The sequence below is a fragment of the Gobio gobio genome, assembly GCF_949357685.1.
Source record: "Gobio gobio genome assembly, chromosome: 21".
Lineage (NCBI taxonomy): Eukaryota > Metazoa > Chordata > Actinopteri > Cypriniformes > Gobionidae > Gobio > Gobio gobio.
In genome coordinates this window covers 20,927,504-20,946,655 of record NC_137117.1, presented here as the reverse complement: position 1 = coordinate 20,946,655, position 19,152 = coordinate 20,927,504, and the positions used below count along the sequence as shown (strand labels likewise).

Here is a 19,152-nt window from a genome sequence, read left to right as displayed (position 1 = left end):
CACAAATAACTGCTGGACGTGCTAGACAGAGCGCTAATGCCTTAATGTCTTCTGGCAATGTCTGCTTTGAGCTCAGAAACATCTCAGCTGCTGCGGAGCTCTTAAGTAGGTCTTTTACTCTGGATCCATTAAGGTGATACATATGCTGTGATATTACACACTCACCAGAGGAATAATGCCTTCCTGTCCTTCCTCTTGCTTTCCCATCATGGTGTAGGACTTGCCAGCTCCGGTCTGGCCGTAGGCGAAAATGCAGACGTTATATCCCTCAAAAGCATGCTGCAACATCTCTTTCCCGATGTCATTGTACACAAGGCTCTGTGACGCAAAGCTGGGGTCGTCCGGCTAGCAGAGAAATTAAGAAAGAAAAAGATTTTAATACAACCTTTATTTTGGAGGATGATTAATTACAGCTGTAAATCTGACCACATACACATTTTATTGTCCACTGAGCCAGCTCAGCAGAAAAAGCAAAAAGAACAGGAAAAGGACAGGAGGAGAAAGAGAGAGAAAAAAAGACTTACTGAGGTGTGAGACCAGTACGAGTAGTCGAAGCTGAAGGATTTGGGTGGTTCCTTTGGGTTCTTGGGGTTCAAAATAGCTGGAAAAAAGACAAGGAAAATGGGATTGAGTTTTTCCACACAAAAACAGCAGAATGCTTCCATACTATGACTTTAGAGGACAGTTGACCAACAGAGGTTGTTTCAATACCCAATGATGACACCAGTATCTAGAGTGCAAGGTGACAAGATGGCTGATATACTTTTCATTTATTTTAATTGTTATGGTGATAGTATAATTTGTAACGTAAAAATTTTAATCATGTATGAATCATTAAGATTAAACTGTTAAATGAAGAATTTTTGCATGATATAAATTGAATGACTGAATATAAGAATGTGTACTCAAAACTCACAGATAACAACCTGTGAATTGCAAACATTAAAATCTGCTATGGACAAATTGTAACCAACTGCACAGTAATAAACCATTAAATAAAAATGTTGCATGCAACTAAATATTAATAAACCCTATAATAGTATAATAATAATAGAATAATATTATAATGTATATATAAATACACACACATGCATGTATATATTTTAGAACAATATGTTTTAAAAATATAAATAATATATACAGTATATACATGCAAATATTTCTTAAATATATACACATGTGTGTGTATTTATATACATATATATACACATAATAATTACACACAGTATACACACATATATTATGTAAACACAAACTTTTATTTTGGATGCAATTATTTCCCCAGCACTAAATAATAATAAAACAACACAGTCTGGAACTCATTAATACCTGAGAAACTGAACCCACCAGTCAATTGCTGACCTGTTAGTAAAGTCCTGCACATTATTATTATTAATGTCTCTAAACTATTACATGATATGAAAGCCCTGTATGATCAAGTGAGGTTGAGTCAGCCTTCAAGTGGCCATAATCATCGCCGTATATAAACCAACATTTAAAATTTATAACGTTTCACTTCCTCTAATTGAATGAAATGTCTGTCAAATGAGAAATAATGTCACACGATCATAACTGCTACACAACCACTGGAAAACAACTTGTTTGGGGGCTATTTTTGCTTTTAACAATTGAAAGAGAGGACGCACTCAACCTAGAAGCCTATGAAACAACAAAAAACTGATGACTCAAAAAATGCCTTTGTGTGGGATCAGCAGGTCCACCTGTTGCATGTGACTAGCCACAAATCTTTCCATCTCTCACAGTTGATACAACTCAATACAATTGAACTTTTCCTGTTTGCTTTGACAGATATCACATATTGTCCATTTGCTCTCAGCAGGTTGCTACAAATCCTTGCAGTCTTAATAAACAAGAATCTACAGGCTTGTCTGGTATTTGGCGTGTCCGAAACATTCAGCCCGACCCTCATCTCAACAACTCCACACCATCAGAACGCTAAGTCTGGGAGTGAGCAGCTCAAAAGTCCGCAGGGCCACAGGAATCTACTGTAGGATATTTATAGGTATCAGAAAGCCAGCTGCTGCTGCTGCAGTGCCGTCGACTGACTCAGAGTTGGCCGTCAGGGCCCCCCCGAGCGTGTTCAGGCCTTGATTCGATCCAGACAAACGCATTCCACCAGCAGAGCGCAGGGTGGCGAGGTCAGTTGGCTAGGTGGGCGGAAAAAAAGAAAGGGTGACTGACGAATGGGATGCACACGCTGCTGTCATAGCAACAATCCAAACAACAACATTACAACAACCTTTCCAGCTCCAGCTGTAATAAAAGTGACGGCTCACCCCAGAAATAGAGAAATGTGGTGTTCTTTCCACTTCAAAGTGTGTATGGATTGAAGAGAGAAGGGAAAGAGGTGCGGATTACAAATAAAAAGTCAACGGTCTAATTAAGCACAAGGTTCTCTGCAGATGAGGACGTTTGAGCCCCCTGCAATGAGTAAATCCCCCAGCAGCACCTCTGGGACACTGACTAATCTCACAGTCTACAATCAATTATTCAGTGGAAATGAGAGGGGAGGGAGGGCTGAGCACTGAGCCTCTCCTCTCTGCAAGATACCAGTCGAATACTAAACTAGAAAGTATATCATAAATATTCAATATACAGCACTATTTGTAATGATTTTGCTGGTGAGAAAGTGAATATCGCCACGATTACATGCGTCACTCCTCAGCTGCATCCGAAATCACATAATGCCAGAGTAGGTAGTACATTTGCACCTATTATACCATTTTAAAGCTTCCTAATTTTGTTTTGGAGGTCTCTTACAATAGGTTTACATGCATCCAAGGTCAAACACTTTAATTTTCTCATAATATACATTGCACATCAGCTCTTTTCAAACGGTGTCTGAAATGGCTCGATAAAGGATTCAGTCTCTCTAAACTCCTCTTTTCCGAGAGCTTCATCTGCTCTGATTGGTCAGATGGCCCAGACTGTTGTGATTGGTCTACTACTTAAAGCTACACTGTGTGATATTTTCGATTAGTTTAGAGAAACTAGTGAATATTAGTTTCTCTTCCTCTCAATTCCGATTTCGTTTTAACTCCTACGGTGGCCGATTTAGTCCAAGATTAATATGGCTTCCAGTTCGACCTCGTCCACATTCGACACGGTGCCATCGAGTGTTAAAACGCGAAAGGCGAAGCTTGAATTTACGGGTATATCCCTCTTTGGCTGATGTACTTTCAAGATGGAGGGGCAACATGGCGACCTGCATTCAAACCCATTACCGTATGTATTTTCAATGGCATACTATAAACTTACGGGAATACTTTATTACTTGAAAGAAGTAAATATGCATTAATGAGCACATATATTTTTGAAAGAACTAAGTGTTTTTAGCTAAGAACAAACTAAAAAAGTTACACAGTGTAGCTTTAAAGTGTGTCGGTCGGAAACTAAACGGCAATTACCATATCTGAATTTCAGCTACCGAGGCTTCCTCCAAAGCCGCTTAATTTAGACCATCTCTGCTTCCTCAGCACTCAGTGATATGAACAGTAACAATGGCATCTGTTTTACTATATCGATTCCAGAGTGAGTCCTCATCCTTTGGAAGTACATACAAAGTGAATCTGCAGGCAGAAAACAGCATCTTCTAGACAAGTCGACAGCACAAAAAAACCTCTTCCATGCCTCAGCTACAACCAGTGTTTGAGGACGGGTCAAAGTAGGCGTTGTTCATGGGCAGCCAATGAAGAACATGGCATTATGCAAATTTGTTACAAACCTACGTATGTCACGGAAGTGAGACTGGACTCATTTCGGCAGCTCAGACTCAATTCTTTCTTTTAGGAGACAACGTTATTTGTTGTGCAGTTTAATCTTTAAAACTTTCAGACCTTTTACATTCACAGACAGCTAGATTACACACAGAATGAAAGGTGACATTGAAAAAAAAATATTACGGGCACTTTTTTAAGAACAAACTACAAAACTGTTAAAGCAGTGTTTCCCAACCTTTTTCTTGCCATGGCACAAATTTGATAAGTAAAAATCCCACGGCACACCACTAAGCACTAAAATAACAAAACTGCAGAAACATGCATTGCTTCAAATGGCGTATTAAAACATATATACATTTAAGGTGAAACTTGAGCTTTAGTCAGGTAGGAACAACACAATAAGGTCATATTGGTAGCAATAGGGTTTTTATAAACACTGTCATCAAAGTTGGTATTGTGGCTTTATATATGGTCAGACACTTGTACGTGTGATAATATTAACATTTTCATATTAACAAAATCAAGATCAGTTATGAGGTTTTTAACAGCGAATGACATGTGTTTTGTCAGTCATTAGAACGGCCACATCTGAGGCAGCAAGTACATCACGTTACTTTTTCAGCAACTTACAGATTGTAAAGTTTATTATAGCTATATGCACGCTCAATTTTTCTTGTTGTTGAATACATTTGGCCAAAATTTCATGACACAAAAGACGAAGCGCTATGCACAGAATATTTAAAACAGTATATTGCTACAACTAGACTGCAAACACTAGACTAAGACTCTTCTCCACTCTTCAAATACAAAAAAACCCAATTGCCTTTATAGACAGTGTTTCCATCCTGAGTAAAGAAAACGTTGAACTTATTCAAACATCAGTTCTTTATTTACTTTTTGCAAACACGCAACGATCCATCTCTAAACTCTGAGCGGCACTTCATTCATGATAGAGGCACGTGGAGTTATGAGTATTTACTGAAAGTTTGAGGAGCAAATGAATGGAGTCAAAAGCTCACACCTGACCACCTGTCTAGTGTGCCGTGGCGTAGTGGTTGGGAAAACAAAAACTGCTATTTAATATGTACGGTTTGTGTGTAGTATGAATGCAATCCGGATGTATAATATACATTTGCATTGTCCTACAGCGTCAGTTGCATTGCTTTTCCGCAATTCATGACCTCTCATGGTCTAATGGGATAGTTAAGTGCCCATCAGATGCACACTTTGAATCTCATCCAACTATTTTTCAAATACTCTGTATTTGGACAGTGCTCATCTGCCTTTCAGTTTTTGCAGTCAATACAGTACAAACATTCGTAGGCATTAATATTAATAGGATTTCATATTTCATTCGATTCAATTATTCTCATGTTCATTTAGTGTGAATTTGATTATTTGTGTGAAATTGATTAAGTTGACTTTTGCCATTTTATATTTCTCGCATTAAATGTATTTATTATTATCAGTTAGCATAAAAGCTTGCTAATAAATGTGGATTCAAATCAGTTTTTTTTAGATTTACTTTTGATTTTGCACATTGTTAATGTGACGAGGACAGGCCTGTGTCATTCAGATGAAAGAGAGGCTAAATAAAGAGCGATTACACTTCTGACCCAAGGCCAACTGGAAACTGGAGCAGTGGACACACAGGGATTTACATTACCACAGTCTTTCTGCCCCGCTTTCTTGGAACAAAAGGCACAGAGGGACTATAAATGCCTCTCCCATCATGCACTGTGTTGTTCACCCATCATATCAGAACACTGATGAGATGGAAAGATCAGAACAGTGGCCGAAAGACAGATGGACAACCGGCAAGCCTGGCCTTGCTCACATACGCACATGTGTGGGTCACTTACACCTGTTTGTATCATTCTAGAGCCTCTACTGTCTTGTGACACAGACAGATTACATTCTGCTATTTTCTATTGAAAGAGTAAATGAGAAAGGATTTTGCATTCAAAGGCTATATAAGTACTTCCTGTTATGTATTAATTTAAGTCCCTAAAATTTTGAAGGAAAATGAAAACACAGAGAGTTCAAATTATCTCTTGCCATTCTATCAATGTCTCGTCTCCTACGTCAACACTGCTCACGCAAGCCATAGCAAAAGTTAAGGCCCGTTACCAGGACAACCACCACACTGAACAGTGGGATACAAAAATAAGAATCATCATCTGCGTTATACAATAAAATTGTGCTTCCCCCTCAAAGACGTGTACTGTTTTCATTTTCAAGCTTGAAATACCAAACCAAATTAAGTGACGATTGTAATGCCATTAGCCATTAAAATTCACATATTCATGTTTGAAAATCCCTTAAATCTGGCTGAACATGTAGAAGGCTCCAAATGAAAGCATTAGGATTTGTAAATTAGACATTAAGCCAGACATTAGGCATGAGAAGATTAAATATACATGAACTGAGAACTAAGCATTCAGGTAAGTCACGCTGTGCTTGAAAACTGAATTTAGCAAAAAGTAAGTACATACTGATACATGCAAATGTTCTTTATGTAAATGATAACTAATACTAAAGTAGGTTACATTTCAGTACCTCAGTTCAGTTACTGTCAACAAAAAATCATATGCCATTTTAGTAAGAGTAAAAAGTAAAAAGAATGAATAAGAAATTATCCAAAATTGAAAATTTACCCCATGATTTACTCACCGTCAAGCAAATCCTATGTGTATATAAAGCAATGTGTTTTTGTAAGAAAAATATCTATATTTAAAACTTTATACAGTAAAATATTAGCTTCCGCCCGACCACCTTCCGTATTCAACTTGCGAAGAAAGTGTAACGCCTCTCGCATTTCAAAATGCTTCGTCGTAGAGCTGCCCCATTAAACGTTAAAAGATCGCAATCTTGATTCAGACACCTACGCAATCTTATTTCTAAATGACACGCTTCTGATGTGAATGCTCTCCTTCATTGATGTGGACAGCGAAAACACGCGCTGCTCACGTTCTGAAGACATGGAACATTTTGTCAGAACCTCTAGTAAATTATGTTATTTTGTTTAGTTGTTTATGTTTTTTTCTTCAGAATCATGGGAGAACCACAATCAAAATCAAAAAAATTGTGATTCTCAATTTATACAGAATCGTGCAGCTCTACTACACCGTGTCAGTTACACTTTCTTCATAAGTTGAATACGGAAGGCGGTCTGATGGAAGCTAGATATTTTACTCTATAACGTGTTTAATATGGATATTTTTGTCTTTTGGCTTAACAAGGCCTTTATTAAACCCCCGGAGCCGTGTGGATTACTTTTATAATGGATGGATGCACTTTTTTGGACTTCAAATTCACTGCCGGTATAAAGCTTGGAAGAGCCAAGTCATTTTTTAATATAACTAATAACAAGAATTTCACATACACCTAGGATGGCTTGAGGGTGAGTAAATCATGGGGTAATTTTCATTTTTGGGTGAACTATCCCTTTATAAGACATTTAAAGTCAGCATGAAATCAAAATTGACCCTATTTAGTTTGTTAGTGCAAATTACTAGTCTTATGGTAAACACTTCATTCATGCAAGTGAATCCACACACACAAAAAAAAGTCTTTATAGTCTTTAGTCAAAATCTAAAAAATGTGCTTCCCTTCTGGAATGACATTCCTCCTCTGATGACTTGGGCAGAACAGCCCTCTCCTCTATTTAATATTCTGTTTCAATCTGAAATATGTCACAATACTGAAGTATAGCCTGTCGCAACATCTGGTTCATGTGGCCTTATTTAACATGTGCGTGTCTGTTTAAGTTTTAAAAGACAAAACATGACCAGAACAGAGAAAAACATGACCATTGACAAAACATTTGATTCAAAACATGTTGACAGGTTTTTACAATTAGCCAATTTTGGATGTACAGTGCACTTGTTTTGCTTCCACAAAAAAGTGCAAAATAAAATATTAAAATAAAAATAAAAATAGAAAAGATTAAAAAAAAATGAAGATACAAAAAAAATTATAATCATAAATTAAATCCTTATTTATTATGTAATTCGCTGTGGGAATTGCCTTCTTGCAAGTGTGAGCTGAGATAGAGCTGTGCACATTTAATAATGTTACTGTAAGTAGCTGACAATCTGTTTTTTTGTATCAGGTATTCAGTATACTATATTCAAAATGACTGTTGAATAGAGTGCTATACCACTTTAAAAGTTAAAATTGTTTTTAACCCAAAATAGGGTTATAGTGTTAAAATATTCGCTGGCCAAGGGTAGCCTAGCGAAGCTAGCATGAGGCTAATTGCTACAAAGGTGGCTGAAATGAGTTAACCTCTCAAAACAACCTCTCAACTCACCCAATTATGGTTAGATAAAACACTTAAACAGACCACAAACCATCATCCAATAGAGAGCCTGTCATTATGCAAAAGCAAAACTAAACGTGCTATTCACTCCTTCCAAACAATGTCCTGACCCCAATCCCCAGTCCTCTCCAGCTGAGACCAGCTTAATGTCATGTGATCATCAAAAATGAAGTCTGATTGCATGTTTAACTCACTTGCACACACAAATACAACAGTGGTTCGGCAGGATATTCCAGATCGAAACACTTATGCAAATTCTCACTTTCTGCAGCCAATTGACAAACCAACTCAGGGGTGAATGAGATTGGCACAGCAATGACACAAAAATACACACATGTTGGTTTTCCTGCTAGGAATCCTGGGTTCAGATTCAGATGCACAAAGACTAATGGCTTTCATCACTGTAGGAAACTCAAGCAGGAGGGATTTTAAATGAGCTAGCAGACTACACCTGCTGACCTGCATGAAAAGCTTAGAGGAAAGAACGAAAAACCCATCTGTCTGCTGTGCTCAAAGTGTATCAACTTCCAGACTGTGATGATAAACCTGGGCTTATTTCAGATAGTGTGAGATGACCTGAGAATAGCAGGCATGCCCGGCCTAATGCGGTGGAATATGTGTCCTCTGCTCTGGACCCCATGAGACTTTGCTCTTTAATCCACAGGCAAATCAATATCCACCGTTAACAGCCTGCAGTGGTTTTAAAAGGCAGTATTACAAGACAAACAAAACAAAAAAACAGGCATTAAACGTCTGAAAAATATCCTCAGGAGTACCACACAAGAACAAGCTGCATCGATGTAGGGAGAGTTCATTTTAGAAAACTTTTGGTTCCAAAACAGTTTCTGTACTATTGACTAACCTTTGGATTTAAAATCCATTGCCAGGTTTTTACAATTAGCCAGGTTTTGTTGTACAATGCACACGCGGGTTTCTGCTTCCAAAGCAAAACAGCACAAAACAAAATCCATTATCTAAAAAGGAAGAATTGGGAGAACGCTGTCAGCAGTTTCTGTACACCTGCTAAGATTTACACCCAGAATGGCATCTGCGGACACAGATCTACCGTACACTGCTGTAACCTAAAGAGGAAAGCTTAAAGAGGACAGAGTGTGTTCCCATCTGGAATAATCCATCCATCCAAAACCATCTGCCTGTAGAGGCAGCAGAGAGCAAAACACAGGCTCCACATTCTTCTCACAGGTGCTGAAGATCACAAGCAACCACAAATCATCATAAAACTAGCAAATGCCAAGGGTGTACAGCAGCTTGAACCACACGGGCTGTGCCCACAAACCCTTGAGGAGTTTGTCACGGTTCTCTTTAGATGATTTTCACCATTACTGGCAAAGTGATACTGCTATTAGTTACTACAACATGTGGATTATAAGATTAAACCAAGGAGTATTAGTATATCAGTGCAATATTGCACTGAGCAATGGAAAGCACCAGTGCAGAGATGTTGTGGTGCACAAAAAAAAGTGTGACTTCCTCATAACACTGCAAGACAGTTCCTCATAAACATCGTACGACTGTATGACATCATAATAATATCTGCCATCCATCTGAGAATGGTTTATGGAAGGGTATTTCAGGTTGCAGACAGAGCATTAAGCTAATCTTCTTGTTTCTGAGCAGCGTTGGGCTCAGTTACTGCTTTTGAGAAGTCTCAGTGAAGCCTCAGCATGCCGTCCACGCAGTTTTCATGTCGCCTACTGAAAGAGAATGAAAACAGGAAGGCTGAAGAACAATACTGAGCTCAAGCAGAAAGCCAGGCCCTGTGCAAAACATGAGGTCATCTGTTATGACTTTAAAGGGGCCTGACATATTCAGGGACCAAGCACAATGAAAACGACATTTGAAATAGACAATTTTCAATTGTGTTTAGGTAGAGAAGGTATGCTTAGGGCTGGATGCTATGACTCTATATACATCATGCTACAAGAAGTATTAACTAAGTAGTTAGAATATCGAAAAATATCGGGACGGAGGCAGAAATCATGTTCATGGATGAGAATAATAACATTACTGTAGTATGAAGCAGAGCGATTGCTTATGAGAAAAGAGCGTGACACATGGCTCAACAGCAGCGGAACTTATAATAAAACATAATAGGGATGCCACAATTCTCTATATAATATTGAACCATTTGGTACGGCATTCACGGTTCAATACGCGCTTGTGAATTGCGTTTTGCATTTAATTAATTATTTTTCTACAAATTCTATAATTTGCCTCCATCTCAATATACTGAACAACGCGGCATACATTCACATCACAGGTTAGTGGTAGAGTTATACTCACGGAACACTATAGTTATTCTCAATCACGAAAGTTCATTATATGCATGCTTTTTACAGCTTTGCAGGTTAAACATTTCATTCACGTGCTTATGCACGGTTTTAACATGCGCTTTTCCGAGTGCGCGCACTAAACACCTGTCAAACGCGATTACTGGACTAAGTAGTCGTTTTACTGCGCTAATAGGGTCAAATACACACAAGGTTAACATAAACACAGTCGGTTATGTCTAAAGTGAAAGTAAAATCGGCGTGTCTGTACATTAGATGCACGCAGGTCTTAAATTGACAGCAGCAGCCTAGTGAACATGCTGTCCTTAAAGGGACCGTTCACCTCTAAATTATGTCATTATTTACTCACTCTAATATTGTTCCAAACCTATATTCATTTCTCGATGACAGAATTTGAGTGAACTATCCCTTTAATGTAAATACAACAACAAAAGACAAATAGAAAATCACTCACTGCTCTTGACTGAAAAACTTTAATACAGTAGCTTTAATAAGAATCAATGTATATTTGAAGTCTATGTAGTGTTTTATTTTTACATTTATTCATTAAATTTCATACTTTAATGCTGCTGTACTGCTCTGAGCTGCCAGTGTAAATCTTTATATACATTTATTTTATATTATACAATACACTAGGAATGTGTACAAGGGTTTACAAGTCAAGTTTTAAGTTTAAGTAAGGTTTTTCAATTCTTTTAAGTAAAATAAAGAAGGAGTATTGCAATAAAAAAATAGTATTTTTTCTCCTTAACCTCTTGCTGTTCCTGTCGCTTAAAAATAGAATAGCAAAAAACTGATGTGACCAGCCATCAGAACCGAACCGAACCGAAAACCGAGGTATGTATTGAACCGTGGACTAACTGTATTGTTGCATCCCTAAAACATAATATATTAAAGCATCTTTGTTTTTATTTTGTAGAAACCATGGAAACACCGAAATCGAGGGTATCGCAGGTATGATGTCATTGATAGGCGACGCACAGACACAGTGTCCTGGTTAAAATAGCTAATTTCTCTGGATTTAAACATTCTTGGAAACATCTGGAACAATGCAAGTACACAAGTCAACAAAATATATAACACTGTTCAAGTGGTTTTTGGATATTTTAATCCAAAAATCATACATATTGTGCCTTTAAAATAGACAGTTTATTTTAAATCGTAATAGCATTTCACAATATTACTTTTTCACTCTACTTCTTTATCAAATAACTGCAGCCTTGGTGACAGGTGAGCATAAAAAAAAAAGTTATTGGTCCCTGTAAAAACTGACAGATTTAACAGGACTGCTTTCCTCGACTCGTAAATGTTTGATTTATGGGATTCCATCATGTTCGATTAATGCAAATAGGAAAGAGGCAGTTAGCCTCAGGACTGAATGAGAGCGCTGCACGAGACTATCATCTCCAAAACTGGATATAAGTGAGATAAGGGAGATGCTAGATAGAAATCACTAGAAAAGTGAAGCTCTGCCCATCTGCCAAGATGTCGTCCGGAGTGCCCTGTCTATTTCTGTAGCACCAGATGGCAAGTGCTGCCTCACATACTGACAGCTCCTCAGCGAAAGGAAGGAATGGGCAGATTTCTGAACTCAGACCTTCCTGACACACTACACTCTGTAAATTGTCATGGGACACGTGCTACAGTACGTACACAAACTTATATGTGTATGTGGCAAGAACATACCAGCAATTAAAGAAGGTTATAGATGTGGGACATTTTGAAAGGTCAAGGATGCTGAAAAATGCAGATTTTCTTGCATCCAGTAGATTGTGTATGGTGGACTACTTCTCTGATTCTGAATTCCTGAAGCACAGCCAAGTTCATGTCAGCACTGTACATGCAGTGTGACAATAATGTGCTTGCAAGCATACACAAACATACTGTACACAACAGAAAACAGCATCAGGTTCAGAGCAGCATATTATTTGTCAGTGTTAGTGAGTGTAGGACCAGAGAGAGAGTATGACACCTCTTCAGTTTCAGTCAGGACCAGCACACGTTCCACTCCTTATAAAATCACCACGCCAGTGGAAACGGGAAAGTCCAGGAAGCTGAACTAATTTTACAGATCACCCAGCTAAACATAGGCTGATACATAAAGACTGCTGACTTTGATAGTACCTCATCTTCTTGAATGGCTCAACAATATTGTATAATTAACATTAAATTAAATAAATAAATAATAATAATAAATAATATTTGTATTATATTATCACTACTACTAACAGAAAGAACAGCAATAATATTAATAATAGTTACTATTAATAAAAATTATTTTTTTTGTTCAACATTTACAGAATTTAAATAAATGAATGAGTACATCATGAATCCATCTTCCAAATCATGTTTTCGTCTCATCATGAATCACTACGGTATGCCTATAATAAGGGTTTATATTCAGACTTTTTTTAAGACTTTGCAGGACGCCAATCGCTGCGGAGTGGCCCAGTACCTGCGGGACTTGTCATATCCATTAACAGAGAGAAGTAGCTCCAGCTACAATGTTCTACCGCAAAATGCATGCAGTTTTGTTTATTAATTTGCTAGTTACCTTTAAAGAGATAGTTCACCCCAAAATTTGAATTGTCGTCAACATTTACTCACCCTCAAGATGTTTCAAACCTGTATGAGTTTCTTTATTCTGCTGATATTTTGAAGAATGTTGGCAATCAAACAGTACTATGAAGAAAAATACTATGAAGTCAATGGTTAACATTCTTCAGAATGTCTTCTTTTGCGTTCAGCAGAATAAAGAAACTCAAGGTTTGGAACAACTTGAGGGTGAGTCAATGGTGAACTATCCCTTTAAATAAATTACGGTCATTGGTAATGTTATACTTATATAAATGGCATTACCTCATGTCCTTGCATGTTTTAACAATATCATGTAAAATTAAATAAATAATGTCACTATTAATAAAAAATAAACTTCCATTATAAATTTATTATAAAATGACATTAAAGGGTTAGTTCACCCAAAAATGAAAATTGTCATTTTTACTCTAACCCTCATGTCGTTCCAAACCCGTAAGACCTTCGTTCATCTTCAGAACACAATTGATTAAATGTATTATTTTTGATTAAATCCAAGAGCTCTCTGACCCCTCCATAAACAGAGATTTAATAACCATTTTCAAGGCCCAGAAAGGTAGAAAAGACATAGTTAAAATAGTCCATGTGACTCCAGTGGTTCAACCTTGAATGTTATGAAGCGATGAGAATACGTTTTGTGCGCAAGTTTATTCAACATTTCATCTCGTCTTTGTCAGACTCCTATACACTGTCGACAGAGTAAACAGTGCAGTGCTAAGCGGTTCTACGGCACAGCGGCAGCTCACCATTGGCTAACTCCTGCATCAGCATCACACGCATGCATTGTGGTGTTCACGTGAACAGCGTCAGCCAATGAGAAGTCGGAAGCGCTGCACTGTATTTACTACGTCAACAGCGTAGGAGACTGACACAGACAAGGAGATATTTGAATAAAGTCGTTATTTTTGTTGGGGTTTTTTGTGCACAAAAAGTATTCTAGTCGCTTCATAAAATTAAGGTTGAACCACTGCAGTCACATGGACTATTTTAACAAAGCTCTCTGATTTCATCAAAAATATCTTCATTTGTGTTCCAAAGATGAACAAAGATCTTATGGGTTTGGATCGACATGAGGGTGAGTAATGACAGAATTTTCCATTTTGGGTGAGCTAACCCTTTAACTTCACATTCTTGATTGGCCCAACAACAGTTAAATAAAATTATTAAATAAATAAAAATTAACCTATTGATAATTTTATATAAATAAATTATTTTTTAAATTACTACATTATTTTTAGTTATTATTATCATCATTATGAAATTACATTATTGAAAATTAATGTCTAATGTTGTTGCTGCCTCTTCATAAAAGCAATAACTAAGCTACAGAAGCACTACAATGAATTGTTACAACCAATCACATTGTAGCTAACAAGACCCTGACTATGGTAAAAATCACTGAGATGCACAGCCTCTTGATTGCTTTATTTCAGAACATAAATTCCACAATGATGATCAATATTTAGGCCAAGAGAAAGACAAGGAGTGAAAACAGAGAAACAGAATAACTCTGAGCCCACATGTTTTGGTTAATTGGGCTTTGGGTGTGCTCGTCTCTTTGTCTCCACACCAACACCATGATGACTTTGGCCTAATATGAACAGAGAGATCATTAAACTCCTCCCACCACAGACCCAAGACCTACAGAACAATGAAGTCAATTTTAAAAGGGCTGTTCACTATCCTTCCCACTATAAACAGCCTCCGCATTTGGACGACAACACTGTTAGATGCAGTGGTTTTGGTCTGTAGGATTCAATGGACTGAAATGGGCGGCGGGTTTGAGTCAGCACTCTACGCACCATGAGTTACTGCTACCAAGAAACAGTCTAACAAATGACTAATAACACCATTCTAACTTCTAAAGAACAGCGGAAGTGATTAATTAAACCCATTTCTTTGTATACTCAAGGTTAGCTTAAGGGGACTGAAAGCACGTGATACCGCAATTTTTGATGCGAGTGCGCATCAGGCCTACATCTCCAGACAGAGATCCAGACCACAGGTACACCATGCCAAATGACTGGCAGCCAGGACAGACTCAATGTTTTTCTTCTAAATTCTGCTTTTCATTGCCATGAATAATACAGAATGAATAAAAGTAGTGGCCATGATTAGCCGTGCCTGGACTACAAAGCTCTATCTCCTGCCACTCTCACATTCAGTTCCCAGTACACTGGGGTTCTAAGACAGAAACCAGCATTGGAGAGAGATTGTAGTGAGAGATAGCAGGAAAGTGAGAGAACTGGTAAAGCAAAAGAGACAAAGAAAGATATTAGAGCAGGGAACTTTGACCTAAAATATTTACTACAATTACTCCCTGAGATGTGTAATTAATATTTTGATTAATTGACAATAACCACCGCACACCTGTTGGTAATAGATAGGTGCGTAGGAAAGAGGATAAAAAAAAAAAAAGTCAAAAAGAAATCTCAAAAGTTAAAGAAAATCCCACACACTATCGATACTTGCAGAAGATATCAAAAACATATTATACACGTGTATATGCCTGATGAAGGTCATGAGAGCGAAACGTTGCTAATAAAAATGTTTTGATATCTTCTGCAAGTATCGATAGTCTGCAGGATTTTCTTTAACTTTTGAAATTAATATTTAGAAAAATTTAACAACACATTCGCATGTTCGCGGTTCTCTGATGACGGTTAAGGTTATTGGTCATTATACATTTCTTATGATTAATTATTACATATGAATTAAAACAAAGCAGAGGGTTCCAAAAGGATGTAGTTTAATAAGTAAAAAAACTATAAGTGTGAATGCAATGTTATGAGTCACTGTTGTTTTGTATTTTATATTTACCTTTCAAAGGTTTGCGATCGGAACCATGTTTTAATGTTTTTGAAAGAAGCATTTTACACTCATCAAGACTGCATTTATTTAATCAAAAACACAGTAAAAAAAAACTGTAATATTATTAAATACCATTACAACTTAATTTCAGCAGTCTTTGTCACATGATCCTTCAGAAATCATTCTAATATGCTGATTTGGTGCTCAAAACATTTTTTATTATTATCAATGTTGTTAAAAGAGTCATATTTTTGATAAGTAGAAAGTTGAAAAAAATAGCATTTATTTGAAATAGAAATCTTGTCTTTATTGATATTATTAATCAATCGAATGCATCCCTGGTGCATAAAAAATAATTAAAAAGGTCCTGTTCTTAGTGATCCCATTTTTCAAACTTTAGTTAGTGTGTAATGTTGCTGTTAGAGCATAAATAATACCTGTAAAATGATAAAGCTCAAAGTTCAATGCCAAGCGAGATATTTTATTTAACAGAAGTTCCCTTTCAAAGCCTACAGCGAACGGCCGGTTTGGACTACATCCTGGTACATCCTGCTTTAATGACGTCAATAGAACAGTTTGTTGACTAACTTCCGCCCACAATAATACGCGAAAAAGGGGGCGTGGTCTTGTTGCTCTCCCACGTGGAGAAGAGGAAGTGTTGCGTTTGTAGAGTGTGTTTGTCGCCATGTCGTCGAGACGCTGTTATTTTCATCCCGGAGTCAAATCACCTTTGTTTGGCCTTCAGGGGCTGTAGTTTGAGCGCATTCATCTCCCCGTTATGGTAAGAGGCGTGACCTTTCCGGGCAACGTGCGCTAAGCTGCTGTCGAATCACAACACGGGAACCGCTGGCACAATCAGAACTCGTTACGTATTTCTGAAGGAGGGACTTCATAGAACAAGGAAATCTTTCAAGCCGTTTTGAGGACAGTGAAAACAGCGGTATACAGATAAGTAAATTGTGTGAAAAATGCTGTGTTTTTTTACACATGAAACATGAACACATGTTATATTGCACACTGTAAACACAATCAAAGCTTCAAAAACACAGGAAAAATGGGACCTTTAATAAATAACTGTCACCGAAATTTTCAACAGTACCAGTAAACAATAATTTGAGTAGCACTTTTCACAATCAAAATAATGAATTTGATGGTCTCACTGAATATCCCATTTAATTCAGAAATGAGTCACATTAAATAAGTAAAAAGGAGTAGTGAATGTAGTTTCTTGTTGACTAAGATTCACAGGAGCAGAATAACAAATAATAACTGCTGTTTTTATACCTCACTGCAGACAATCCAGGAAGTGGAATGTCATTTTACATCAATAATAGCTTGATTAATTGTGAGCATGAAGTGATATAACCACTTGTCCTAAACTTCCACAAGGAGGTGAAAACATGTGATGTGATATAGATGGAGAACTGTTTTTGTGGCCTAATTTCATCCTCTTTGCAGTTGCTGTCTATGCATCCATGTCTTTATAGCAGAAAAACAATCCTGTGATGCTCTCTCACACGTGACGAAGGCTGGATCTCCCACCCGCCCCCCAGCTCATCTCATCATGCTCCACTCCAGCAGATCAACCCCACTATATGGGTAATTAGAGAACAGACTGGCACAGCAAACAGCCGGCTTCCCTGTACAAGGAAATGTCCTCAGTGTAAATATATTATCTTTGGATGACAAGAAAATGAAATTCATCTCCAAGATTTATAAAATCTATCAAATTTACCATAATAACCATCGATTCTAAAGCTGCCCCCAACCCTAAAGCTGACCCTAACCCTCTTTCAAATCTTAAACCCATTTTAAACCCGGGACACACCAAGCCATTGATAGGCCGTCGAACAATGTCGGGCTGTTTTTGAGTGTTGGTTGGTTAGTTTAGTCGGACGCCGTCTGGGTTTTTTGGGCCGATTCAGCATGTTGAATCGGCGTCAGTGAGAGAACTCTGATTGGCTGTTCAGCTTAGTGAACAATTCAGTGCATGAGAATAAAAGCAAAAGTAAGCAAAGAAGTGAACACGGTACAGACAGAAGGCTGTTATAATTTTACGTCACCTTGCCTGAGCATTTCAATGTGCAAATATTTTCATAACAGCATGAGCCGACTGGAATGAAGAAAATTATCAGCATGACTAATATTCAAAATGGTAAGCAAGCGCTGAATTGTCTACGGTTTGTATATCTGCGGTCTTAGTTTCAGTTTCCCTTTTTGAACAACAAAAATAGACCATCAATACCTGCTGATATTTACACGCAGGCACAGAACACGTCACCACTAGGTCTTTGGCGTCAGCTTGGTGTGTCCCGGGCATCAAGGACAGACTGATATTCTGCAGGAAGGACAAGGATTTGACAGCAGAAACTGGTGCAAAGTTATTTTCTCTGAAAATAAGCTCCTTTCTGACTGTTTGGGACATCTGGAAAATAAATTGTCTGGAGAAGAAAAGGTGAACACTATCATGAGTCCTGTGTCGTGCCAAAAGTGAAGCATCCTGAGGTCATCTAGGTTGCTTTTCATCTACTCCCATAAATAAAGAATGGTATAAAAAAAAAACATCCCGCAAGAGCAACTTCTCCCAACTATCCAGGGGCAATTTGATGATGATCCGTGCATTTTCCAGCATGATGGAGCACCCTATCACAAGGCAAGAGTGATAATGAAGTGGCTCGGAGATCATTACATTGAAATTTTAGATCCATGGCCAGGCAACTTCCCGGATCTTAATCCTGTGAGAACCTGTGGTCAATCCTCAAAATGCGAGTGGACAAGCAGAAGCTCACAAATTGTGATCAACTCCGAGCACTAATAAGGAAAGAATGAATCAACATCAGTCGGGATTCGGCCCAGAAGCTGATGCATGCCAGAGCGAATTGCAGAGGTTACGAAGACGGGTCAACACTGTAAATAATGACTTTGCATATATTGAAGGTTTTTGCCTTTCAAATTGATAAATGCTCATTGTTTTCCAGTATACTATAGAAATACGTGGGAGAAAAAAGAATCCAAAAATACTAAAGCTATAAACTTTGCGGAGCACAACATTTCTGGAACTGCCAAAACTTTAGCCACAGCTACACTGCAACAAGCTCAGGGAAGGGAAACTTCATTCACTGAGAAGTATAGATAAATAGTTAGTGTAATCTGTATTAGTGTGCTATGTTTTTTTATGCTTATCATAGTGTTGCAGCATTAGCATACCAACATGCTAATGTCAAACTCTTTATAAATAAATTGTAAAACAGTGTAGCTACTTTAAAAATACAAGAGTTTATGAGAAACAGCAAATCTATGATGACAATTATATGAGTGTTTTAAATTAATTTAAATGTCAGATCGTCACTCATATTTCATATCCAGATGC

General features: G+C 37.6%; 1 protein-coding gene across 1 annotated transcript in view; it reads right to left on the bottom strand.

Moving 5' to 3' along the window:
• The window catches only part of kif1b (kinesin family member 1B), a 79,943-nt gene that overhangs the window by 49,747 nt on the left and 11,044 nt on the right, over positions 1-19,152 (bottom strand). The window contains 2 exon segments of the mRNA XM_079802424.1: positions 166-345; positions 525-601. Coding sequence (XP_079658550.1) covers positions 166-345; positions 525-601 — 257 coding nt within the window.